The sequence below is a fragment of the Carlito syrichta genome, unplaced genomic scaffold (genome assembly GCF_000164805.1).
Source record: "Carlito syrichta isolate Samal-C Ts95f unplaced genomic scaffold, Tarsius_syrichta-2.0.1 Scaffold315162, whole genome shotgun sequence".
Lineage (NCBI taxonomy): Eukaryota > Metazoa > Chordata > Mammalia > Primates > Tarsiidae > Carlito > Carlito syrichta.
This window is the reverse complement of record NW_007259258.1, coordinates 51367-78459: the sequence shown is the minus strand read 5'-3', so window position 1 is coordinate 78459 and position 27093 is coordinate 51367. Positions and strand designations below refer to the sequence as shown.

Below are 27093 nucleotides of genomic sequence, written 5' to 3'. Positions count from 1 at the left end.
TGCAGTTGAAGGTGGTGGGGCTCTTTAAAAGCTCCAGCTTTCAGATTGCGAAGAGCACCGCCGAGGTAATAGCAGATAAACCCCAAAGTTTCGTTGGGGTCGACCCTCCCCGGTCTCGGCGGCGTGGACCGCGCGCCCGGCACTTGCAGGTGGTGGCGGGATCGATGTCTACCCAGCAGAGGGGCTGGTGTGTCCGGGCTGGGTGGGCTCTGGCTGGGTAGGGGGCAGGTGCTGGCGTTCCAGAAGGGCGCCCTTTCAAGGGAGCTCCGAGGGAAGGAGAGGGGTTCAGAACCTTGCTGGGAAAAAAGACATTTACCTCCCGCCCCCCCCCCGCACTCATAAATCCGCACGTTATATCACATCAAATTGTCATTGAATTATAGATTTTAAAATGTATTAAATAAATGATTACCATGTAACTACAGGATTTTTACAAGGTGCCCTCCCCAAGTGATTTTTGAAAACTTTATTCAGAAAGATTCTTTTCTTCCGAATTTTATGTAGCAGTCACTGCATTCCAATCGAATTAGGTACTTCATGGATTTCTTTCTTATTTTTTTAGTTGTTTTTTTTTTTTAATCTCACCCTGTCGCCCAGGCTGGACTGCAGTGGCACGCTCACGGCCATGGCAGCCTCAACCTGTTGGCTCAGGTGATCCTTCTACCTCAGCCTTCCAAGTAGCTGGAACCACAGGTGCCGGCCACCACACTCAGCTAATTTTTTTATTCATTTTAGAGACGAGGCCTTGCCAAGTTGCTGGTCTGGAACCCCTGAGCTCAGGGAATACTCTGGCCTCTCAAAGTGTTGGGATTACAGGCGTGAGCCACCTTGCCTGGCTTCATGGATTTCTTAATAATGGCCCACAAGTGCTTTGGAGATAATTTCTTTGTAAACACTCAGAATGATATAAAGGGAAAAACACTTGAAGAACACGGAAGAAAGTGACCAGTTCAGTCATTGCTGCAGCACACTTAACAACTGGAATGCAGGAGAAATATATGAAATACTGGAATATGGCTCAGCTTTGGAGTTTGCTGCAGAAAGGCTATCTGTGCTGAGCTACTCTCCAAAACCTCACTAGACTCCAAGACCATGCTTTACTTATGTTTGTATCTTCCAAAGTATCCAGCTGGATTTTTGTCAACAAAATGTTCTCAAATACGAGACATTTTAAGAAATCCCTGCTTTCTTGCCTGCTCCAGAGTCCACAGAGTTAAAGGAAAGTTTTAAACCAGGAAAGTTTTCAAATCAGAAAAATAACTAATTTGCAAAATAAATAGTTGACATCAAGGTAAAGAAAACAAGTGATCATAAGTCTGTGAAAATAATACATAGATCATCAAAAGAAGTAGAAATGTTGATCTGTGTTGGCTGGGCAGGTGGGCTCAGTGACATTTTATGGCCTAAGTTAATGGCCATAAACTTAATCACAAGGTTAACATTTAATGGACTCAGGGAATTTTTTTTCTTGTTTTTTTTTAGCTCCTTTTCTGAAGACACATGTTTTCTGTGCCTACTCCACACTGTAAAGAAAGTATTGGCAAATTTTTTTCTGTAAAGTCTAGGTAGTAAATATATGTTTTAGGTCTTCTGGACCATAGGTTCTCAGTCACAACTACTCAACTTTACTCTTGTGTAGCAAAAGCAGACATAGACATGTAAAGATTGATGGTGTTCTAGTAAAACTTTATTACAGACACTGAATTTGACTTGCATATAATTTTCACATGACATGAAGTAGGAATTTTCTTTTGATTTCTTAAGCCATTGACAAATTTACATTTACAGGTTTGGCCCACTGCCAATTTCACCAATCCCTGCTATAGAGCTCACTAGATAGAGAAAACAATATCTAGTTATATTAATAATGTTAACTTTCCCTTGTTTAAGCTTTTTTGTCTACTGTAGCTCTATTCAAGTATGAAAATTCATTTAGTTCTGTCTTAATAAAAGATATTTGAGTATATTTCCAACATGATAATTTGTGAGCAACCACAGCTGACTGATGAACAAAGATTTAGGTTTGCATTGAATGTTCCCAACACAAAGAAATGATAAATGTTTGAGACAATGGATATGCTAATTACCCTGATCTAATCACTATATTTTATATATATTGAGGCATCACTATGTACCCTATAAATATGCACAATTATCATTTAAAACAAAATTTAAAAATAAAGCAAGTAAAAAAACAACAAAAAAATTTAGATTTATAAATAAGTATCACATACATTTAAACTTGGATGTAGTCCATTCTAGAACAAATACTAAATTATGAAAAAAGTATATGTTTAATTTTTTAAATTATTATTTTGTTTTAAAAGTTGAGACAGGTCTCACTATGTTGCCTAGGCTGGTCTTGAATTCTTAAACTCAAGTCATCCTCCTACCTCGGCCTCCCAGAGTACTGGGATTATAGGCGTGAGCCGTTGTGCTCAGCCGATATGTTTAATTTGAAAATTATTGGGCTTAACTAATTATTCCAGATGGTTCCTCAGAAATAGTAGTGAACCTGCAGGATTGCCTCAGACTAAGCACAGACGCTAGAACTGAGACACGGGACATGCCATCTGCTGGTTGGGTGCAAGTAGTCCAAGGAGGAAATGGCCCAATTGCTGTTGCCCTCTTTGAGTTCCCAAAGTAGGATACAATCACACCCTGGCTTTCGCCCCCGTGGAATGCTCACCCCTGATAAAGCGTGCCAGACCTGACCCTCTTTGAGACCTCAGCAGGGCCTCCGAGCACTGCCCCTAGCAGAGAAGGTTCCATCTGCAGCCGCTAACTCACTTTTCCCTGCTGGCCTGTCTACTTTTCATACCCACTTGGGAAAGTGAGGCCTGTTACTGCTTCAACTGCTTTCTCTTGCTTTGGAGGAAGGCTGAGTCTACCAATATCAAGACCCAAAACTTTGGGGTTTTTTTTGACAAGTACTGCAAACCAGTAAGCGTTTTCTCTGATTCCCATGACCAAAAAATGTATGTGAAACCAAAACATACTCGATATCTGAACCTGAACGTACTTTGTATTTACTTCTCTTTGTCCTAAGGGGTATCGCCACAACAATATCCTTTTTGGTCATTCTCCATACATCAGTGACTTAAAGCAATAGCATTTATTTATTTTAGTTACATGTGAAAGTATCTGTAAGCCCACTGACGTTTAGCAAGAGTTTAACATAGGGAAAAACTAGTCCTAAAAGAACACAGCAGCTCCCAAAACCATGGGCATAAACTCATTTATTTATTCACTTGTTATGTGAGGATGATCTGCTCTGTGCCAGAGGTGGTAACAGGTAGAAATAGGAAGACTAAGACATAGTTCTTAGCCTCAAGAGGCTAATACTTCAGAGTTGAGAGACAGATATGCCAGAGCCCCAGTGTGGACATGGGAGCAATTTGGAGGTGAGCACAGGGGCTTCTGGCAGCAAGCAACACTGTGTGGCCTGGGTGTGTGTTGTATAAAACTTCTGGAGATTCATTAAACTTGGGGGAAATGATTTCGCTTTTATTTTATTCACTTATTTATTTTTTGAACCGGGATCTTATTTTGTCTCCCAGGCTGAAGTGTAGTGGCATGATCATGGCTCATCACACCCTCGACCTCATGGACTCAGGTGATCCTCCCACCTCAGCCTCCCGAGTAGCTGGGACTACAGATGCACACTACTACATCTGGCTAATTTTTTAAAACTTGTTTTGTAGAGACAAAGCCTCACTGTGTTGCCTAGGCTGGTCTTGAACTACTGCTTCAAGCAATCCTTCCACCTTGGCCTCCCTAAGTGCTGGGATGACTGTGTCCGACCTGATTTTGGTTTTAAAAGAGAACTTATACCGGGTGCTGTGGCTCAAGCCTGTAATCCAGCATTTTGGGAGGCCAAGGTGAGAGGATTGTGTGAGCCCGGGCAACTTGGTGAGACCTCATCTCTACTATAAATCAAGAAAAATTAACCAGTCATGGTGGCACATGCCTGTGGTTCCAGCTACTTGGAAGGCTGAGGCAGAAGGATCACCTGAGCCCAGCAGGTCCAGGCTGCAGTGGCCGTGAGCATGTCACTGCACTCCAGCCTGGGCAAGAGAGGGAGACTACAACTCAAAAAAAAAAAAGAGAACTTACTCTAAAATAATGATTCTGTTTTGAAACCTAGAGTCTGAAGAATCATCATCCATCCAAATTTGAAGATCCTATAATAGTTCCTCTTCAAGAATTTGCATGGAATCAATATCTACAGGAGAAAAAAAGGGTAAAGGCTATTTGGGGTGTGGGGACAGAGACGGCAAACAAAGCTTTGCCTGAATTATTCATCAACTGAAAGGGTGATTGTAGTGCAACTAGTTTTTATTTCTCTACAGTATGTACTTTTCCTATATTATGTGAATCATTTACCAAGCTTTTTTTTTTAAAGTAAAACATTTGCAGGATGTTCCTTAGGAAAGCAGGTGATCAGGGTAAGTTTTGGATGCTCAGTGGTGCTGTTTACTCTTGCTGCTGTTCATGGACTCGGGTGAATGTGGCCTGGCCCGCCTCGGCCCCTACGCTGGAAGGTGTTGGTGGTGACGTCCAGGGATAGCAGGGGGCGTGGGAGACTGTGGCCCAGGGGAGCTCTGGAACAGGCACCAAGTTCCCACGGAAGGAAGTTCAAGCTTCCTTCTTTACATCCCCCCAACAATACCCTGGGGGGAACGCCACTCCTCAGGGCTAGCAGAGCTTGACCAGGGATGACACCCTATCCATCGGTAGTGCTGTCTAGAAGGCGCGGTACACAGGGTCTAAGGTGACCTCCTGCCTCAGCTTGTCTCGTGGTGGGGAGGGTGGAGGGGGACACACCTCCTGCTTTGTCCCCTCTGGCCTAGTCTTGGAGAAGGTCCCAGGCCTGGTGTCTCCACCCCACCCCACCTCCTCAACGGGTGATGAAATCTCATTTCCCCTGACTGGAGCAGTTTCGATTGTCCTGTGCTTGGTTGTACGAGGATGTCCTGTGATCATGTGATGAAGTGTCATGTAGATAGAGCCCTTCACTATCTATTCAGTCACATGATGGTGCAAGACTGAGTCAAGGTGCCATTTATTAAAGCTCATACTCTCACAGCCATAAAACGTTTTCATTGGAATTCAGATAGAACCAAATACTTTTATGTCGTACTTATTATATTTCTGTATATATGCGTATGTGTATACATAGTATATAAGGTATCAGTCTAGGTTGGCCAGTGGTCTTGGTTTACCTGAGGCTGAGGGGTTTCCTAGGATGTGGGAATTTCAATACTAAACTCAGGCCTAGACAAACCAGGACCGGTGGTTACTCTGACATAAAACAACACATTTTTTTCTTCATTTTTATCATCAGACTTCTTGTAATGCCCACCAGTGGTCTGCTCCCCACCTATGAGAAAACTGTGACTTTCTGCTTTGTGGCTTCACCAGCCCCATTCTCCCTCACCAGCTTAGGTTTTTTCGAGATGGTTTGTGCCCTCTTCCTCCTGTTTTCCCAGGGGTCCTGAATTCATCACGGCTTCTTTCCACCTGCACTTTATTCCTTATCCTTCCTTTCTTTCTTCTTCCACCCTCATCCTCTGGATATTTGTCTCCTTAACCTTTCTTCTCAGGTCAGTTTTTGCCCCTTTTCAATGTAAGCCTTGTGTCTTGTGTTACATGTTGTGCTTCTTAGCACATTTGGTCCCTTGAACCAACTCATTAGGTTCACTGGCCTTCTGCTTCAGCAAAATGTAATGCCACCCTAAAAGGACAGCTTACACACCTTTGGAAAGGCCACTATCTCCCCTCCAAAGAAGGCAGCATCATACGTGCTGGAAAGTAGGTTAGCAGGAGTGGACAGAGACAAGCCATTTACATATTTAGCTTCCAATAAAATGTACTTTCTTTTTTTGGGGGGTTGGAGTATCATTTTATCATCCAGACTGGAGGACAGTGGCACACTCCTGGCCACCACAGCCTCGATCTGCTGGGCTCAGGCAATCATTCCACCTCAGCCTTCCAAGTAACTGGAACTACAGGCATATGCCACCGCGCCCAACTAATTTTGTTTTCTTTTTATTGCAGAGATGAGGTCTCACCAAGTTGCCCAGGCTGGTCTCAGACCTGTGGGCTCAGGCAATCCTCTCAGCTCAGCCTCCTGAAGTACCCAAAGTTCTGGGATTATAGATGTGAGCCACCGTGCCTGGCCAATAAAATGTATTTTCTACTGCATTATTCCCACCAGGCTAGCTAAAATATCCACCATTAGTTTTTTCTCCTCTTTTTAAAGTTTTTAGACCTGCAACATATGATAACACCAATACATTTAAGTACTGCGGAAGTCTGGACCCATAGGCTCTATCAGGGACTTAGAGTTGAGCATGAATAAGTTTATTCTCTGCCTGGAAGCCACTTTTGATAAGGGCGTGGGAAGCAAACAAAAAAGTTATCACATCTCTGAGAGAGGAGCATGGAGCAAGTTCAAGGCACACTGTTGCCCAAGCTAGTATCTCTCCAAGTGCGACCTTCAGACCAGCAACGTTGCATCTCCTGAAATGTTGCTAGAAGTGCACCTTCTTGGGCCCCATCCCGGAATCAGAGCATCAGGTGGGGCTCAGGAATCTGTGCTTCCAGTTGCCCACTGCAGTTTAAGAGTGGCTATCCTACACAATCCATGGTCTGCCTGGGCTGACACTGGATAATAAGCCACACATCCTCAGAGCGGCCATACATTGGAGACTTAGAAGGTTGACTGTCAGTATGGAGTTGATGAAAGTGTGGACACACTTCATTTTGAGGGACTGAGACAAAGTGTTGAGGAAGTGAATTTTTTCCTCTGCCCCTGGCTGCGCCCTGGAAATCCCTGCTGCCCCCAGAGGTGTTCCCTGCCCCCAGGAAGTGTGACCCCCTCCATCCAAAAATATTCTCTCAATCGTTTGTATGGAAAACCATGCCTTCTTCACTAGAACTCCTAATTTGTCTAAGCATGCACACAGTCAAATGTGCTTCAGAAATGAAGACACATACTGCTTGTTTGCAAGTTAATGCAGCAAGCATACTCTGCAAATGGTGATTTTTGTTGCTAGATCACCTCTTGCCTTCTATGATTGTGTTGACCAGAAAGGAAGACGCTGAAGCAGAATTAACATAGAGAGTTTATTTGGGCCGAGGTTGAGGACTGCAGCCGGGACCCACTTCCAAGTAACTTTGGGAATGCTCTGAAGAACAAGAGAGAGGCTCACAGGTTGTTTTGTTTTGTGGGGTTTTTTTGTTTTTTTGTTTTTTGAGTCAAAGTCTCACTCTGTTGCCTAGTCTGGAGTGCAGTGGCACGATCACAGCTTACCACAGCCACAACCTTCTGGGCTCAGGTGATCCTTCTTCAGTCTCCCAAGTAGCTGGGACTATAGGCATGTGCCACCACACCTGGTCCAAGGCTCACATACCTTCAAGAAAAAAGGATGAAACAGGACAGGGGAAGATTACAAAAGTTTTTCATCAGGAATTCTCATTGGTTTACAGAAATAACATTGGGTAATGGCTGGCGATGCATGGTTGATCTACAGGGTATATGGCATTCTATGGCTACTTGGCATCAGTGCAGAGCCCACGTAGCAAGTGGCTTCAAGGGGTAATTATTTAGCCAGGGAGGAGTAAAACTTGACTGCTATTACATTTTAAGTTTCATTCTGGGCCTGATCATTTAAAGGGACTTGTATTCTTCAGATAAAGATTTTTTTCTTTCTCAACTGTAACATTTTCATGATTACGTTTTAGATCATTCTTTCCTTTTAGTGAAGCCAGATTTTTTAAAATGTTCTTAAATTCCTTTTGAGAGCAAAATTCTAAAGGATGGTAAAAAACATGTTTTTTAAAATTCAATTCTAGAGTTGACTGTTCCAAAACCCTAACTTATAGGTTTAGCAAGTTCCCACCCTTACATTTTTTTCTAATCTTTTTTTTTTTTTACAGGAAATCAAGAATGAAACCTGGGAATATTCTTCCTATGTGATGTGTTTTGTGAATGATCAGCTCTTGGGTGATGCATTTGATTTGCAGAAATGGGCCCATAAGGTGTGGGATGTAGTGGATGTTAAACCTTCCGCACTTTACGAGGCACTCACTGTGGATTATTCCACTAAATTCTTGAGAGACACCAAGGCAAGTTACACTAACTTTTAAAGAAAAACAGTGAAATTTAAAAAATCATAGTTAATGATTGAGCATTAATTATTGGTATCTTAACAAAGGAGATTATAAAGGAACAGGTTTTAAGTCCTCAATGACCAAAATTTGTTCCAGCTGCAAAAAAATTACAGCATTGCGAGGTTGGGCTTGGTGGCAGGCAAAACCAGTGTACAAGGGGGGACCCCAAAAAAACCTGGTATTATTTTTAGGAGGGTGGACCTCTTGTAGTACAGGCTTTCCCTGCTAGGTAAGTGTTCTAGGAACCCATTGGCATCAGTGCACCAGCTAGTGTTGTTGTGTGAGGCTGCATTTGGCTTCAGTGAATTTTTTTGTGTCAAACAGGTTCTTCCGTCATAACAATGCACTGGCCCACACCATGCTGAGTGTTTAGCAGTTTTTGACCAAAAACAGCATGGCCCTTGTGCCTCATCTCCTTATTCACCCAATTTAGCCCCAGCGACACTTGTTTTCCTGGAGGGGAAACATTTTGCTGATGTGGAAGAGGTAAAACAAAAAATGGCAGAAGCACTAAAAGGCACCAAAATGGATGAGTTAAAAAATCATTTTGAACAATGGAAAAAGTGTGTCGGTAGGTGAATTGCATCAAATGGAGAGTACTCTGAAGATGATGGAGGTTTATTTTTTTAATTATTTTTTTTTATTTTAAAGTTGTGGAGTACAGGTCAGGACTGGGTACATAAGTGGTTTAGGTACAGGTGAAGCTTTGGGTCTCCCATTGGACCTCACTCCATCTGGATTAGGATCAGGCACCCTTATTGATATTATGTCTGTGCCCTTTCCTCCCCTGGCAGTGTCCCGCTACTGCCAATCCCATTTTTGTAGTATGATAGGTGTTCAGGGTCCACTTATGAGTGAGAACATGTGGCACTCAGTTCTTTGTTTCTGTGATAGGTCACTGAGGTGACTGAAGTTTAAATATGTAAGAGTAAATACACAATTTTTAATAAATAAATTTTGGTTTCTTTTGGGTCCCCTCATATCTCACAGCAAACAGACTGCATAGGGAGAACAGCCCTATTCAAACATTTCTACTCCCCATTAGAGATTTATATGCGTGAATTATTCATTTTAAAATATAAAGGCCCCTCCTCAGAGAAGGTCAAACCTATCACCCATTCATTTTTAGTATGAACTATTTATTTTATTTTATTTCTTTTCAGTTGGAGTCTCATTCTGTCATCCAGGCAGGAGTGCAGCGGTACAATCACAGCCACCACAGCCTCGACCTGCTGGGCATAATCCCAGCACTTTGGGAGGCCAAGGCGAGAGGATTGCCTACACTCAGGGATTTGAGACCAGCCAGGGCAACATAGAGAAACTTCATCTCTACAAAAAAATCAAAAAATGAGTTGGGCATGGTAGTGCACACCGGTAGTTCCAGCTACTCAGGAGGTTGAGGCAGAAAGATTGCCTGAGCCCAGGAAGTCAGAGTTGCCATGAGTTGTGTTCGTCGTGATCATCGTGATCATGCCAGTGCAGCCAACCTGGGTGACAGAGTGAGACCCCAACTCAAAAAAAAAAAAAAGAAAGAAAAGAAAATATATTGGTTATCTCACAACTGAGAGGAAAGCTGGAAAAACAGCTTTAGAAAATAGGCAGGAACCAAGTGAAGCCTGGCAACAGGAAGACATGGCCTGGGTCACGCCACAAAGATGTGTGGCCAGGGTGCTGCCACGGGCACCGCGCCGGCCATTATTCACCTGTTGCCTTCCCTGGGATGACTTCTTAGCTCTCCTGTGTCTTTGTGTCACTTCCTGGAGACCCAAGGCCCAGACAGGAGCGCCTATATGGTAAGCCTAGGTCCCATCCCCACAACTTGACTGTCCCAGGGCAGAGAGGGAGAATCTGATCCCTCAGGTTCTAAAGAGGGTTGTGGGACCCTGGGGGGAGCTCCCCAGATAAGAAGGGCATTCAAATGGTAAGTAAGGAGGAAAAAAAACCCAACAGATCTTAGAGAAAGCTTGGGGTCAGTTGAGGCTTTATTGTCCATTCTGAATGAAGGAGCTGGATTTTATCCAGAAGGAAACTGAGCCAACAGCTTTTCATAAAGAGTAGGACATTGTCCTCTTTACTTTTCAGAAAACATGTTCAGGGCTTCTGCAGAAGCAGGCTGGAGTGGCCGAAGATTGGTAGCAGAGATTTGGGAAGTAGCCCCTAGTAGCAGGGGCTGGAGATCATGAAAGCCTAAGTTCATTAGTGGCAATGAGGACAGAGGGCCTGGGTCTCAGAGACAATCCTTAGATTTTTTGCGCAGAGAGTAGACTCCTCTTACTGAGTAAAACCCAGAGACTTGTTTACTTACGGCTGGAACCATAGGCTAGAGAAGTATGCTTGCCTGTTGACTGCTTGGTGATGGGAACATTACCTTGTGTAGTATTCATTTGATTTGTTTTATTAGCATTTTCAGAATTATCTACTCTTGACAACGCCATAAAAAGGATACATTGATGCACAGGGAAGTTTAATGATGTCTAAATGGACTTAGTCATTTCTTAAGTCAGTCATTATTTCCAATATACCCACTTCTTCCTCCTGAGCTTGTGGAGTCCACTATATTATGCCTCCTATTCTTTAGTTAAAATATTCTTTGTTATTATTATATTTTAGTTGGGATCTCACCCTGTCACCCAGACTATAGTGCAGTGGCATGATCATAGCTCATTGCATCCTCAACCCCCAGAGCTCAGGAGATTGTATCACCTCAGCCTCCCAAGTAGCTGAGACTACAAAGCACATGCCACCACACTCAGCTAATTTTTTGTAGAGATGAAGTCTCCTATGTTGCCCAGGCTGGTCTCGAACTCCTGGGCTCAAGCAATCCTCTTGCCTTGACCTCCCAAAGTGCTGGGATTATAGGTGTGAGCTACCATACCCAGCCGACAGTATTCTTTTTTATAATTAAGAACTTGTAATACAGAAACTATGAGGCACAAATTAATTATGATTTGTATGGATGTAACAGTTTATTGCTGGATGCCAGATAGCACAATATTATTTCAGTATTTTAAATTTTTTTTTTTTTTTTTTTGGAGTTGGAGTCTCATTCTGTCACCCAGACTGGAGTGCAGTGGCCGCTCCCAGCCACCGCAGCCTTGACCTGCCGGGTTCCAGTGATCCTTCCACCTCAACCTTCCGAGTAGCCGGAATTACAGGCATGCACTACCACACCCGGCTGATTTTTTGATTTACTGTAGAGATGAGGTCTCGCTGCCCAGGTGGGTCTTGAACCCGCAGGCTTAGGCAATCCACTCACCTCAGCCTCCCAAAGGCGTGGAATTACAGGCTGAGCCACCGAGCCTGGATAGTATTTTAATTTTTTAAAAAAGGTTAGTGTGGCATAGAATAATAGGATACATTTAAAGTGATTTCATTTGTCCTAGATTCTTTTTTTTTTTTTTTTTTTTTGAGTTGGAGTCTCACTCTGTCACCCAGGCTGGAGGGCAGTGGCACACTCACGGCCACCACAGCCTCGACCTGCTGGTCTCAGGCGATCCTTCTGCCTCAGCCTTTCAAGTAGCAGGAACTACAGGTGCACACAACCACACCTGGTTAATTTTTTGATTTATTTTAGAGACAAGGTCTCGCCAATTTGCCCAGGCTGGTCTCGAACCCCTGGGCTCAGGCAATCCTCTTACCTCCGCCTCCCATAGTGCTGGGATTACAGCTATGAGCCACCGTACCCAGTTGTTTCCTAGTTTCTTAAGAAAGAGGACAGGATAAGTTATGTACCTTGTTATATGCTGTAAGGTAGCATTTTTATGTCAGAGAACAATGCCCAAGATTTGTTTTTTTGTTTGTTTTGTTTTGTTTTGGTTTTTTGAGTCAGAGTCTCACTCTGTCACCCAGGCTAGAGTGCGGTGGCAAGTTCACGGCTGCCTCAGCCTTCCAAGTAGCTGGAACTACAGGTGTGCACTATTACACCTGACTAATTTTTTGATTTATTGTAGAGATGAAGTCTCACCAAGTTTCCCAGGTTGGCCTCAAACCCCTGAGCTCAGGCAACCCTCTCACCTCTGCCACTCAAAGTGCTGGGATTACAGGTTTTTGCCACCGTGCCCGGCCAGATGCCCAAGATTTGAAACATATTGCATGAAACATGCTCTCATCCCTGAATAAACACTACTATAATGAAACTAGTGTTTCCATTTGGGTGCCTCTTTTTAGGGCTAGACAAGGCCTTGCAAATGTTCATCTCTGCCAGAAAGGATGCCAAGTGAAAACGAGCTGGGGGCATCAGTGTACATGAGAATATTGTTGAATATAACTCAAAAGCCTGGTGTCTTTCCCTCCCCAGCCCCTGGTGCCCACCTGCTGTGGATACAGTGGCCTGATTTTCCCAATCTGAAAGGATGTGACCTGCCTCTGTTTAGCTAATCTGTGCTGTCTCTGAAAATCCAGGACACACCTGGTAACCAAACCCATGGCATTCACAGTGGAGATTTTCCAGAACTACTCAGGAAAGAAAAAACAGAGAAGGATCCCAGTCTGTCTCTTTCCCGAGGGGACTGACTGGTGTTCTTCCCACAGCTGGTTTGCATGTAATAGATATATGGGCCATGTGTGCTCAGTCCTGTGTGACAGGTGAATGTTTTTCAAAGCTGTACTATAGAAAGGCTTTTTTTTTTTTGAGTTGGAGTCTCACTCTGTCGCCCAGACTGGAGTGCAGTGGCCACTCCCGGCCACCGCAGCCTCGACCTGCTGGGCTCCGGCGATCCTTTCGCCTCAGCCTTCCGAGTAGCCGGAATTGCAGGCATACGCTACCACGCCCAGCTGATTTTTTGATTTATTGTAGAGATGAGGTCTCGCTGCCCAGGCGGGTCTTGAACCCGCGGGCTCAGGCAATCCACTCACCACAGCCTCCCAAAGGCGCGGGATTACAGGCTGAGCCACTGAGCCCGGCTTAGAAAGCCTTTTAAAATGAGAGCAGGGATGAAAGCATAGGTACCAAAGATTTGATGAAACAAAAGGAAATAAACTTCTTTAAGTCATTCATTTAATTTTACTGTTATATTAGCCACTGGTAATGCTACTGAAAATATTATATCTGTTATATTTTTGATTTGGGTTCATTTCTAAAACGTTCCTTCCTTCCTTTTGAGTTCCTGGCCAGAGGTCTAACACTTTCTTACAAGACATTAACCTGCATTCTCTTTTTTCCTCCCCAATTTGAATAGCATGATTTTGTGTTCTTGGATATTTGTATTGATTCTTCTCCAATTGGAAGATTGGTTTTTGAGGTACGAGGTTTTTGTTATTTTTAAATAGGTTGAGGGAGGGAATCTATAATTGCCAAAATGTTGTTTGATCTTTGAAGCACTTTATCTTTCTTTTGTAGCTGTACTGTGATGCATGTCCCAAAACATGTAAAAATTTCCAGGTCTTGTGCACAGGAAAAGCAGGATTTTCTCAAAGTGGCATAAGGCTGCATTACAAAGGCTCCATTTTTCATCGAGTAGTCCCGAATGGCTGGATCCAAGGAGGAGGTGACCTTAAAATCTTAACTACAACTTAACTGCAACATCATAGCAGATTGTCCAAAATTTTGTTTATCTACCTTTATGAAATGTGTATAGAATCTGATATACCTAATATTAAGTAGACATATTTATATTTTATATGGCCAGATGATGAATTAAGATATTTGCATTCTTTAAAAAAATCCCTAATTATTTTTTAAAAACACAAAAACTAAATTATGTTACTAGAAACATTCCAAATTAAAAAATGAGAGAGAGACCGGGCACGGTGGCTCAAACTTGTAATACCAGCACTTTGGGAGGCTGAGGTGAGAGAATTGCCTGAGCTCAGGGGTTTGAGACCAGCCTGGGCAACTTGGCGAGACCTCATCTCTACATAAGTCAAAAAATTAGCCAGGCATGGGAGTGTGTACCTGTAGTGCACACCAGCTACTTGGGAGATTGAGGCAGAAGGATCACCTGAGCCCAGCAAGTCGAGGCTGTAGTGGCCGTAAGGGTGCCACTGCACTCCAGCCTGGGTGACAGAGTGAGACCCCAACTCAAAAGAAAAAAAAAGAAAGATATTATATACTTACAAGTGAAAAATAATATCTAAAGGATTTTGGGTCTCCATTTTGCTTTCTTGTCAGGTCAATCCTTTGGCTTTATACGAATTTGGTGCCTGATTAACAGTACAAAATTAAATTTTGGAGGCCTTTTGAGGGATATTCTATAGGGAGCAATCAGGTAGCAATTAAAAAATAATTGGTTTAGTGTGGAAGGAGATTTGCTTAAACCTGATGGCATATACAGGAGCTTAAATTAATGCTTAGTTTTTTTGCATGATCTGGAATATTCTGAGACTGATGAGAAAAATGTAGATTTATTCCAAGCATTTTATATGTTAAAACAGCTATTTTTAACTGGGCATGGTGGCTTGTGCCTGTAGTCTCAGTTATTTAGGAAGCTGAGATGGGAGGATCACTTGAGACCAGGAGGTCAAGGCTGTGGTGGGCCAAAATAGTGAACTCCAGCCTGGGTGACAGAGACCCTGGCTTAGAAACAAACAAACAAGCAAAAAACATTACAAAAAAACCCCCCAGCTATTTTCCCCTCAGTTTTCCAAAGTGAGATATCACTTGGAAACCCAATAGGGTTACCTAGCTTCACTCTTTTTAAATTTAGAATTACATTACTATTATTTTTTAAAAATTATTTTAAAGATGTGGGGTACAATTCAGGGTCTAGTTTCACTTTTTAAAGTCTTTCCGCTTAATATGTGGTGTTTACTTTCCTATGTCAATAACATACAAAATATTGAGAACCTGCCTAATTGGTAATCATATTGCTATACCAATTACAGTAATTCCCCAATGGTGACTATTTGATGGTTTTCAGTTTTCACTTGCTTCATGCCCTCACCTGTTTCTGATTCTTGCCCAGAGTTCATCTCTGCAAGGGCTTACCTGGCCACTCCGTATAAAGCAACCATTTTCCTCTCCACACACCCCTCCTCCCCGCCTCCTGCGGTCCTCCCGACCCTTCACCCTGCTTTATTTTTCCTCATAATACTTTTCACCATTGGACATACTAGTATATATTTCTTAGTTCATTTGTTTATTGTCCGTTTTTCTTTGCTAGACTATAAAATCCATAAGGGCAGAGATTTTTTATCTATTTTATTCACTGTTGTATCCCAGGTTCTAAAATAATGCCTGGCATATAGTAAGTGCTTAATAAATATTTGTTGAGCTGGGCATGGTGGCTCATGCCTATAATCCCAGCACTTTGGGAGGCAGAGGCGAGAGGGTTGCTTGAGTCAAAGGGTTTGAGAGCAGCCTGGGCAACATTGTGAGACCTCATCTCTACAATAAATCAAAAAATTAGCCAAGTGTGGTGGCGCATGCCTGTAGACCCAGCTACTTGGAAGGCTGAGGTGGAAGGATCACCTGAGCCCAACAGGTCGAGGCTGTGGTAGCCATGAGCATGCCGCTGCACTCTAGCCTGGGTGAGAGAGACTCCAACTCAAAAAAGTATATTTTTGTTGAAAGAGTGAATGAATGAATGAACAGATGAAAAGATGGTTAAATAGGATATGTATGTTCTCTTCATTTCTAAAGTCCAAAGTTAAAGAAGATATTGAGTCATTCTGCCACTTTGGTTGGATTCCCCTCTGTGGCTCCCTCAAGGCCTTCTGCTTTCAGAACACTCATTTGAGATGTGCTATGACACACTGAATCATCATCATCATCATTCTGAGCATAGTGATGGTAAAGGTGATACTGAGAGGGAGCATTCTATGCGCATGTGATACGGTGGCAGCCACTAAGGACTGAGGGTAACGCTTTGCCAAGTGCCGCCTGAAAGGCTCCACCTACATTATTCATTGCATCCTCAGAGCTGCCTGTGAGGCATGACCTGTCCCTGTTCACACAGATGAGGAGCAGGCTTGGACAAAGTAACTTGCATCAACATTAAATCAAAACTCTCTGACTTTAAAGTTTGCTTTGAACCACTATGTAGCATCTCTGAATTTGTTGTCAGAGGTAGAGAATTAATATAAGCTATACAAGACTGAATTCAAAGGGGTGGGCTGTGGCCACAAAATAATAGTAAGTAGTGATTGAAATGGTCCAATACAGAATATTTGCACGGGAGATCTGAAGCAGAGCACAAGAGTATTTATTGCTGGTGGCTGTGGGACAGGGTATGTTTGTCAGGGAGAAGGAGATTCGCCTGAGCAAAGCTGGAACTTGGATCTGAGGAAACTGATGCTGGGGGACCCTCGACTCCCCCATTTCCAGATTTAACCTTCAGTCACCACAGCATCTTTAGCTGCCTAGGGCTGGTGGTGTTAGTGGAACCAGTATGGAGACTTAAAACCTGTCAATTAACCTCTGAACCAGCTGGACGAACAGTCTGATGGAAATGCTACCTGCCCCTTCCCGAGTAAATTCACCTGCTTGGTGTTGCATCAGTTTCCTTTAAAAAATAGCACACTCTTATTATAGGTAAATTGCTCCTGCTGAGTTGAAATGACACAGTCCTTCAACAAGTATTTATGAACACTGTGTTAAAGGAGGGAGTGGATTCAAGAACTGCAGGAAGCAGATAGGGAGGCTAAGGGGAGAAGACAGACTCAGTGGCCTCTTTTCACCAGTTAGCATCGCTTCTCCTTCAGCTGTGGATGGATGAAAAAATGACTTGTTCATGGAGTCTTTTTTACAGTGGGAGCATTGCCTGAACCAAATCATGCATGTCATGTAAACACCATAAAACCAACCAACAAACCTTGTTACATTGTAAGAAACTTGATTTTCAAAATATTGGGTAAACAAATGTTATCACTATGTGATAACTCCAGGAACAAAAACTTGAACATTAATTCTTTCTAGAGCACCTATTTTTATGATGTTCTAGAAAGAGCTCACCGTTCCTATTTCATCCTCTCAGTTGAATCCTTCCATTTTTCTGAAAAGCAAGAGCAACTATGGAATAACTTACGAAGTAAGTGGAATTTAGGAAATTGTGGCCACAGTTATAGTTTAATATTTTATCCTTTCAAAGTTTTCATGCTATAATTTAACTTACCTCAGAGAGAGGTATTATGAAGAAAAAAATGGGGTCGTGAATGTAAAAGTGCTTGCAAAATACAAATGGAATTATTATAGTATATTTATAAATATACTATATATATAAATAATTAGATAACTTACTCCAGTCACTGGTATAAGTAGAATCACAATTTAAAACCTCTTTTTATTCCCCATCACTACGGTACACTCTTTTCATCGCAAAATTCTAATTTTTATTTATTGCTGTTCTCAGATATAGTAGCTGGAAAAGGAGATAATGGAGAGTCAATTTATGGACCAACATTTGAAGGTATGTATCTTTTCATTTTGTTGGTCATATACTAGTTGATTATTCAAGCCTAACAGTACCGGATGGTTTCACAATTCTAAATAAGATATAGTTGGAAGACCGGGTGCAGTAGCTCACACCTGTCATCTCAACACTTTGGGAGACTGAGACTAGAGGACAACCTGAGCCCAGGAGTTCAAGGCCAGCCTGGGCAACATAGCGAAACCTCATTTCTACAAAAAAAAATTAGCTGGGCGTGGTGATGCATGCCTATAGTCTCAACTCCTCAGGAGACTAAGGCAGAAGGATGACCTGAGCACGGGAGGTCAAGACTGCAGTGAGCCATGATCGGGCTGCTGCACTCCAGCCTGGGTGACAGTTATCTTTGTAGTTAATACTTACAGTAAAAGTGGGGAGTTCAAAATAAGTGAAGGGAAAGCATCCTAGTCCAATCCAAAGCAGCTTTGGGTACTTTTTTCACTTGCTTGATATTATTTCTTTAGGATATATACCAGAATTAGCATTGTGGGGTCAAAGGGAATTTGCTTATTTAGAGTCTCTGCCACCCACACTGGAGTGCAGTGGCACAGTCATAGCTCACTGCAGCCTCCAACTCCTGTGCTCCAGTGATTATTTAACTAGTCAACTTTTAACTATACATGAGTTTTCTGTGGTTTTTTTGTGTCTATATTTTAATGCAATGAAAAGATTATAAAAGGATGTTTTTATTGAACCAATGGCCAAAGTTAAAGGGAAAAGTAACCTCTCAATTCCTTCTAAATTCGTGCCGCAACAGTGTTATCAAATGAAAACACACAAGTGACACCATTCACCTAGTCATTCCTAAAGGACTAAACTCCAGAGTAGGTGCCTGCATGGTGCTAAGACCTAAGGAAACAGGAGGCTTGACCTGGTTCCGACCCTGAAGGAGGTTAGTGTTTTTGTGCAGATAGATGTTTAAAGAGATAAACTCCAGGCGCGGTGCCAGCTACCATTACAGAGGAAGGAGCTGAATGCTGAATGCCGTGGGAAAGGAGAGAACAGCTTTCTGGAGAGCTGGGGGTGGCGGCACAGGACTTTTTTGGGGGGGAGGGGGTGGTCAGGGCCTTGCCCTGTAGCCCAGGCTGGAGTGCAGTGGCATGATCATGACTCACTGCAATCCTTCTGCCACAGCCTCCAGATAGCTGGAACTATAGGCATGTGCCAACATGCCCAGCTAACTTTTTTATTTTTTTTGTAGAGATGTGATCTTCCTATGTTGCCCTGGGTGGTCCTGAACTCCTGGGCTCAAACGATCCTCCAGTCTCAGCCTCCCAGAGTGCTGGGATTACAGGTGTGAACCACCATGCCCAGCCAGAGAAGCTTTTAGTTGGGTCTGCAATAAGACATTGCAGACAGGAAAAGGACTCTTTTGGGAACTTTTCTGATCTCCTTAATTCCTAATGAGAATCTGCTGGACCTCTCTCCCCACAGCCGTGATCAGATCACCCACACTCTTGGTGCTGGGAGGTGCAGTCTCGGACAGAACACGAGCCTTCTGTCCAGTAGGAGACTAATCTGTCTGCTGATCTTGACTCTCTACACACCCCTGGGCCTCCGCTGTTAGCCTTCGCTCCCATCTGTAGGCTGCTGTGGTCTTTGGCCCCCAGGGAGAGCCCTTGCTGTCTTCCCTGGTGCCCAAAGAGGCTTAGAGTATTCAGCAAAGCCTTTTTTACTCGGTTGGCCTGGCAGCACAGAATTAGAAAAAATCCAGTAAGCTGTCAGATGAACAGGAGAGGTGTTCCAGAAGGAAAGGTGAGAGAGCCTGGCTTGACCTCAGATGGCTGAATGTGGGTTTTCCTCATCCTGTTGCTCATCTGGGGAATGCTCATACAGTGGGCAGCCAGTCCTCCCTCCACATTTCTCTCATTGAATCCTGTTTCCATGAGATGCAGAATTAAAATCCAGGGCCTGTTAGAAATGACTACAACCACAAAACTCAAGGCCGGGTGCAGTGGCTTATGCCTGTAGGCGCAGCACTTTTGGGCGGCTGAGGCGAGAGGATTGCTTGAGCCCAGGAGGTCGGGGCTGTGGTGAGCTGTGACTGTGTCACTGCACTGCAGCCTGGGTAACAGAGGGAGACCCTGCCTCAAATACATACATACATACATACATAAATGAAATTTAGAACTTCATGAGATCTTGGAGAGAATTGTGGAGAGGTAGAAGAAAGAAGATGGGGTTGGAAAGATTGAGAAATTCAGAGGTGGGCAGATGGTTAAGGAATGAGTCAGAGACGTGGCCAAACTCAGGAGCTCTTCTCTTTGTTTTATAATACTTTGTACAGTTTAGTGTTAATACAGTTCAGAGTTAGCATGATTCTGTCTTTTCATGAGTTCATTTGGTCCATAGTAGGCTGGTGGTGGCATGACCACAGGGGTTTCCCCAGGCTCTGCTGTCACTGCCCAGCTGGAAGCAGCCTAGCCTCAGGGGGCCTTGAGATTCACCAACGTTCTGTACTCAGAGAGTATATGACAGAATCACTTATTTCACACTTTTTTTCCAGGTCCACACACTTTATTTTATTTTATTTTAATTTTGTTTTTGAGTTGGAGTCTCACTCTGTCGCCCAGACTGGAGTGCAGTGGCACGCTCCTGGCCACCGCAGCCTCGACCTGCTGGGCTCCAGCGATCCTTCCGCCTCAGCCTTCCAAGTAGCTGGAACTACAGGTGTATGCTACCACGCCCGGCTAATTTTTTTAATTTATTGTAGAGATGAGGTCTCACCAAGTTGCCCAGGCAGGGTCATGAATCCGCAGGCTCAGGCAATTCACTCACCTCGGCCTCCCAAAGCACGGGATTACGGGCTGAGCCACCAAGTCCGGCCCACACAGTTTAAATTTGTAAGTCTAGGACTACCTGCACCTCTGAAAAATCTACTTTCTTCTGTCCCTGTGTAGCTGTGGTTTTCAAATTGCCTCTAAGGATTCCCATGGGCTCCTGAATAAGTATGTTCAGGAGAAGAGAGGGCTCCAGGCCTTTTGAAAATTCTGTTTTCTTTTTTTCTTTTTTTTTTTTTGAGTTGGAGTCTCACTCTGTCACCCAGACTGGAGTGCAGTGGCCGCTCCCGGCCACCGCAGCCTCGGCCTGCTGGGCTCCAGTGATCCTTCCGCCTCAGCCTTCCAAGTAGCTGGAACTACAGGCGTGCGCTACCACACCCAGCTAATTTTTGATTTATTGTAGAGATGAGGTCTCGCCAAGTTGCCCAGGCGGGTCTCGAACCCGTGGGCTCAGGCAATCCACTCACAGCCTTCCAAAGGCACGGGATTACAGGCTGAGCCACCTAGCCCGGCTAAAATTCTGTTTTCTACATGGGCTTTCACACAGGTAGCATCTTTTTGTATACTATTATGATTAACTACTTTAAAGTTATTCCATAACCAGGCTAGACATGTTGGCTCATGCCTGTGATCCCAGCACTTGGGGAGGCCGAGGCGGGAGGACTGCTTGAGCCCAGGAGTTTAAGAGACCAGTCTAGGCAACATAGCTAGACCTCACCTCTACAAAAAACAAAAAAATTAGCTGGGTGTGGTGGTGCACACCTGTAGTCCCAACTACTTGGGAGACAGGTGGAAAGATTACCTGAGCCTAGGAGGTTGAGGCTGTGGTGAGCCATGATCATGCCATTGCACTCCAGCCTGGGTGACAGAGTGAGACCCTGACTTGGGGAGAAAAAAAAAAGAGAGAGAGAGAGAGAGAAATGTTATAGCTCTATAGATTTTTCTTTCCAAATTTTTATGGAATTTAAGAAAAATACATCATAATATCTAAAAGCAATGCAAATACCTCTTTGTTAAAACTCTCTGGGCCACTGCTTTGTTAAATTCTGATGTGTCCACATGACTCTTTGAGCTATGGCTGCCTCCCCTACCTTGGTGAGGTGAATCTCTCTCTCTCTCTCTCCCTCTCTAATTTACTTTATAAAGAAACTATATTTTTCAATCTAAAAAAAAAAAAACAAAAACAAAACTCTCTGGATCTTTGCTTTGGGCAGATTTCCCAATGCGATTTTATGTAAAATTAATGGGTATTTCTGTATTCCACGGAAGTAAATCTGAAGCATCAGTGTAATTATATAGACTCATTTGTACAAAAATCCTTATTTGCATTTCATAAGATTTCAGAGGTCTTTCTTCAGTTGGTAATTTAACAAACTAGCAGTAACCACCACAGATACGGTTTAATTGCTTCGTTTGCTTAATGCTGAAACTTAGTAAGAATCATCTGAATGCAGTTCATGCCTGTAATCCCAGCACTTTGGGTGACTGCGGTAGGAGAATTGCTTGAGCCCAGGAGTTCAAAACCTGCCTGGGCAACATAGTGATAGCTCACCTCTATAAAAACATTAAAAAAATTAGCCATGCATGATGGCATGCCCTTCTAGTCCCAGCTTCTCAGGAGGCTGAGGCAGGAGGATCATTTGAACCCAGAAGTTCAAGGCTGCAGTGAGCCATGATTGTATCATTGCCCTCCAGTCTATGCTACATAATGAGACCCTGACTCAAAAATAATAAGAATAGTTGACAATTGCCATTTAATAAAATCTATGGACAGTTAATATTTATATTTCTCAAATATTTCCAGAACTTTATAAAGTTAATGAGTGACAACTTTTATTGAATTTCTCATCCATTACTTCCTTCTTAGTCTCTAAACTTGGAGGCAAAGCTGGGAATGATACTTCCTGAAAATGGTATCCTGATCATCATCATACCATTCTTTTTACTTGTTAATTTTACACTAAAAAAACTATCACTCACCATATAGGGTTGGAGATTAAAATTTATTTATTTATTTTATTATTATTATTTTTTTTGAGTTGGAGTCTCATTGTCACCCAGACTAGAGTGCAGTGGCCACTCCCGGCCACTGCAGCCTTGACCTGCTGGGCTCCGGCGATCCTTCCGCCTCAGCCTTCCAAGTAGCTGGAACTACAGGCGCACGCTACCACACCCAGCTAATTTTTTTTGATTTATTGTAGAGATGAGGTCTTGCTGCCCAGGGGGGTCTTGAACCCGCGGGTTCAGGCAATCCACTCACCTCAGCCTCCCAAAGGCGCAGGATTACAGGCTGAGCCACCGTGCCCGGCGATTAAAATTGATTTTAAGAGTACTAAGAATGAGCACAAATTTTTTTTTTCATCATTGACATTTAAAAAATGCATGGAATGGAAAAATTGCATGAGATGGAAATCTGCCCAGACATTTAGGGCCACACCCCTGCCAGTTAATGTGCCAGGAGGCCTGGAGCTAAGGATGCAAGGAGACAAGTTTCCTGTGTTCACATACTCTAGAGGAAATTGTGTAAATCACCAATTACATAGGGTGTTATAAAGACTGTCCTAGAACTGTGTGTAAGATGCTTGGGTCAGGGGTAGGGTCAGGTCGAAAAAAGGTTTCTCAAAGGAGATGCTTTTACTGACCACATCGGGAATGCAAATGAAAGTCCACTGCCAAAACAGCTCAAGGAAGCGTCCTGACCTTGATGCCTAAGCAAAGTACTGTATCTACTTCCTTTTACATTATTAATTTTCTTAACACACATGTTTATGGTAAAGATAAACTAAAGCTAAATGTTCAAATAGTTCTAAAGATCTTACAGCGTACCTTTTTGTAACAGCCCTTTGGATGTTTGAAAGTAATATGAAACAAACAAAATACTTGCAGTTTGAAACGTATTGATGAACATGACTGTGATGGTTACTTAGGGTTCTATTTGTTCCTTACGTGTTTCAGTCAACTGAGATAATAAAAACTTTCTAATGAACCACTGATTATTGTCTTTTCTAGATGAAAACTTTTCAATTCCTCATAATAAAAGAGGGGTTCTTGGAATGGCCAACAAAGGCCGTCACAGCAATGGGTCACAATTCTATATTACACTGCAAGCAGCTCCCTATCTGGATAGAAAATACGTGGCTTTTGGGTATGTGCATTGTGGGTTTGTCATATACTATTCACACATGTGAAAATGTCATTTAAAAAGATTTGAATAAGTATTGTACACAGTCTGTGGGTAGCTAAAATAAGGCTTACAAGCAAAAATAATACAAATATAGACAAAAGTATTTAGAAATAAGTATTTTGTAAGACGTTTGCTATCTGTAAAAACAGAAACTATCAGGTACAACCATGGTTATGCTTGGTCTATGTCTCTAACATACACTGTTTCTCCATTCATCCATCTCTCTCCTGTCTCAATGATATCAGTTCTTAATCACTATGAATCATAGAGCTTAACAATGTCGATATATGTATACACAGAAGTGAGTGGTAAGCCCGTTTAACTAATTGTCCATGGACATCATGAAGAAGTAGATGAAAACTGTTCAAGTTACCTGGAACATTTTTGACTGAACAATTTAAAATATGAAAGCATCTCAGATACTGATTAGTATGAGAATGTTATTAGCAAAATGCTTTTAGGGTAATGGAGGTATTTTTCACTGCTCCAGGATTTCCCTGTCTCCCTTTAATTACCAACTTGAGGATGAAGTGGAATTTACTTTATCTTCCCTGGAATGATGCAAAGTGCTAGAGACTTTCTGAATTCTAGCCACTTCGTAGAGATAATTAGTGACTTTTCAGTTTCTGAAGGAACTTCATGCCAGTATTCATTTTAACTATATAGTTTCTTCAGTGTAAAACTTCCTGTAATATTTTCAGGTTGAAAAACAGAAAGTGTATTTTCATCCAAAAGGTATCTTTAAAAAGATGACTTTACAGTCATAGATGCATAACCTAAAATAATGAGTTGGCATCAGTGTTCCCTGGTCTAAATAACTGTGTTCTGATTTTTAAAATTTTATTGTTAATTTTTTGGTAGAGATAGTGTTTCACAATATTGCCCAGGCTGGTCTCGAACCCCTCAGGAACCCCTCAGGCAACCCTCCCACCTTGGCCTCCCAAAGTGCTGGGCTTATAGCCATGAGTTACTGTGCCTGGCCTATATTCTGATTTAGAAAATGTATTCTTGCATTGGTTTTAAATCCAGATAGCCCTCACCATTTCTTGAATCATTTCTTTCTGCCATTTGCTGACAGTCTCTCCATAGTCTGCCAACTGCTTAGTGATCTTTTATGTCTCAGCTAAATGTTCCTTTCTCAAACACAGACGTGACGGCTTTAAAACTTTCAGTGCCTCCGTCACCACCTCCACATGTGCAGAACCCAAGTCTAGAGCAGCAGCCCAGGTCCTCCACCCTCTAGAGCTCCCTGTCACCCAGACTAGAGCACAGTGGTGCAATCGTAGTTCGCTGCGGCCTTGACCTCTTGGGCTCAGGTGATCCTTCCACCTCAGCCTCCGGAGAAGCTGAGACTACAGCACGTGCCACCATGCCTAGCTAACTTTAAAATTTTTTTTTTGTACAGATGCAGTCTCATTCTGTTGCCCAGGCTGGTCTGGAATTCCCAGGCTCAAGAGATTCTCCCATCTCAGCCTCTCAAGGTGCTGGGATTACAGGCATGAGCCACCATGCCCAGACTCTACATCTTTTTTCAGCACTTCTGCTGTCTTCCCTACACAAGCAACTATGACTTTTTTTTTTTTTTTTTTTTTGAGTAGAAGTCTCACTCTGTTGCCAAGGCTGGAATGCAGTGGCATGATCACGGCCACCGCAGCCTCGACCTGCTGGGCTTAGGTGATCCTTCCACCTCAGCCTTCCAAGTAGGAGGAACTACAGGCATGCACACCATGCCTGGCTGTTTTTTATTTATCTATTTATTTATTTTTATTGTAGAGACAAGGTCTCACCAAGTTGCCCAGGCTGGTCCCGAAACCCTGGACTCAGGTGATCCTCTCACCTCTGCCTCTCACACTGCTAGGATTACAGGCATAAGCCATTGCGTCTGGTGCAACCAGGATTTTATTAGGCACCTGCAGTATGCCAGTCTGAGACTCAACACTGGGTAAAGAGTGCCACAGCAGGTAATCAGCAACTGTAGGATAATGAGACATGGGCGGGAAAATTCTGTAGAGGGTGCACTGGAAATATGGGTGGCAGCAGTAAGAACACACCCTCAGCCCCTTTCATCCAAGTGAACGCAGAGCCTACCAGGCCTCAGCGAGTGGGCAGGTGCCTGGTTTCCTATTAATGATGCCTGCTCTCTGTGACTCACCTTCCTCTTGGGGCAGTCTCTAATTTTTGTTGTCATCACCACTCTGGCTTCGGGTAGGCACTGCACCCTTTCCTTGTTCTGGCCCACGTAGGATCTCAATTCATTCCTTAAATCTCCAGAGTAAAAAAAAAAAAAAGTCTCAAAAATCACAGTTGAGGCTGAGCTGAAATATTTAAATAAGACCTTACATAATCCAAAGGGAAAAACAGAAGGGCAAGAACACAGTCTGCTGCAGATAATCTGATGAAATCTGGTGAAGCAGAGCTCCCACGGGATGCCTCCTTTCCAGGGTGGGGCTCTCTCTTCCCTGTCATCTCTTAGCATCTGTCCCCAGGTGTGTCTGAGCTTCTAGAAGCCCAGTGGTTAACAAGGTCCAGAGAGATACAGAAATTTCTCTGATCTGAGACAGGCCATCCCTTTAAGCTCTAAGTTCTGGCACATAGACTTGCCCTTTAGGAAAGACTGTTGCAATCCACAGAGCTTGGCCCGCTCAGTGGTCTCTTAGGGGAAGGATATCACATCTAACCCATAAGATCTCCATTCATGCCTACACGTGGGAGGAGGAGGGTATGCGCTGGGACAGTGGTGCAGGGATTGATTGCATTTTGAGGTATCTGTACATTTGGAAAGCTTTATGGGAAGGTGAACTGCTTAGTGAAAGTCAAGTGGAGGCTGGGCATGTGGGCTCACGCCTGTAATCCCAGCACTTTGGGAGGTTGAGGTGGGAGGATTGCTTGAGCCCAGAAGTTTGAGACCAGTCTGGGTAACATAGTGAGATCTCGTCACCACAAAAGTCAAAAAATTGACTGTGCTTAGTGGAACACACCTGTAGTCCCAGCTGCCCGGGAGGCTAAGGTGGGAGGATCACCTGAGCCCAGAAGTTGGAGGGCTGTGGTGAGCCATGATTGTGCCACTGCTCTCCAGCCTGGGTGACAGAGTGAGACCCCGACTTAAAAAAAAAAAAAAAAGAAAAAATCAAGTCAAGTAGAAGTTAGCCAGATAGAGAAGACTGGAAGTTACAGTCAGTCGACTCATTTTTAGGGAGAGTAAAGAGTTTTTGCAGGAGGATTTAAAGAGAGACAGCGCATCTTCGCTACAAGTCATCTGGTCTGGCCAGTGCCCTGGGGAAAATGGAGAGAGTAGAGACTGTCAAAGGGGACCATCAGTGTCAAGTTCCCAGCAGGCTGTGGGTGCTCTCCTGCTGAGCACAGGCCTTACCCAAAGGTGATGGGGAGCCACAGGAGAGTTTTAAATTGTGAGCAACACGACCAGTTTCTCATTTTGAAAAACGTCTGTTTAGCAGAAGTGAGGAACGAATTGGTGAAGGACAAAATGGAAGTGGTGAGGCCACTTAAGAAGCCATGGTCAGCCGGCTCGGTGGCTCAGCCTGTAATCCCGCGCCTTTGGGAGGCTGAGGTGAGTGGATTGCCTGAGCCC

The 27093-nt window shown here is 43.4% G+C and overlaps 1 protein-coding gene across 1 annotated transcript in view; it reads left to right on the top strand.

The window, feature by feature from the left end:
* The window catches only part of PPIL6 (peptidylprolyl isomerase like 6), a 30213-nt gene that overhangs the window by 406 nt on the left and 2714 nt on the right, over positions 1 to 27093 (top strand). The window contains exons 2-8 of the mRNA XM_021706114.1: positions 6 to 65; positions 4148 to 4243; positions 7945 to 8133; positions 13356 to 13418; positions 13517 to 13664; positions 17466 to 17522; positions 23330 to 23465. Coding sequence (XP_021561789.1) covers positions 6 to 65; positions 4148 to 4243; positions 7945 to 8133; positions 13356 to 13418; positions 13517 to 13664; positions 17466 to 17522; positions 23330 to 23465 — 749 coding nt within the window. The remainder of the gene's footprint in view (positions 1 to 5; positions 66 to 4147; positions 4244 to 7944; positions 8134 to 13355; positions 13419 to 13516; positions 13665 to 17465; positions 17523 to 23329; positions 23466 to 27093) is intronic.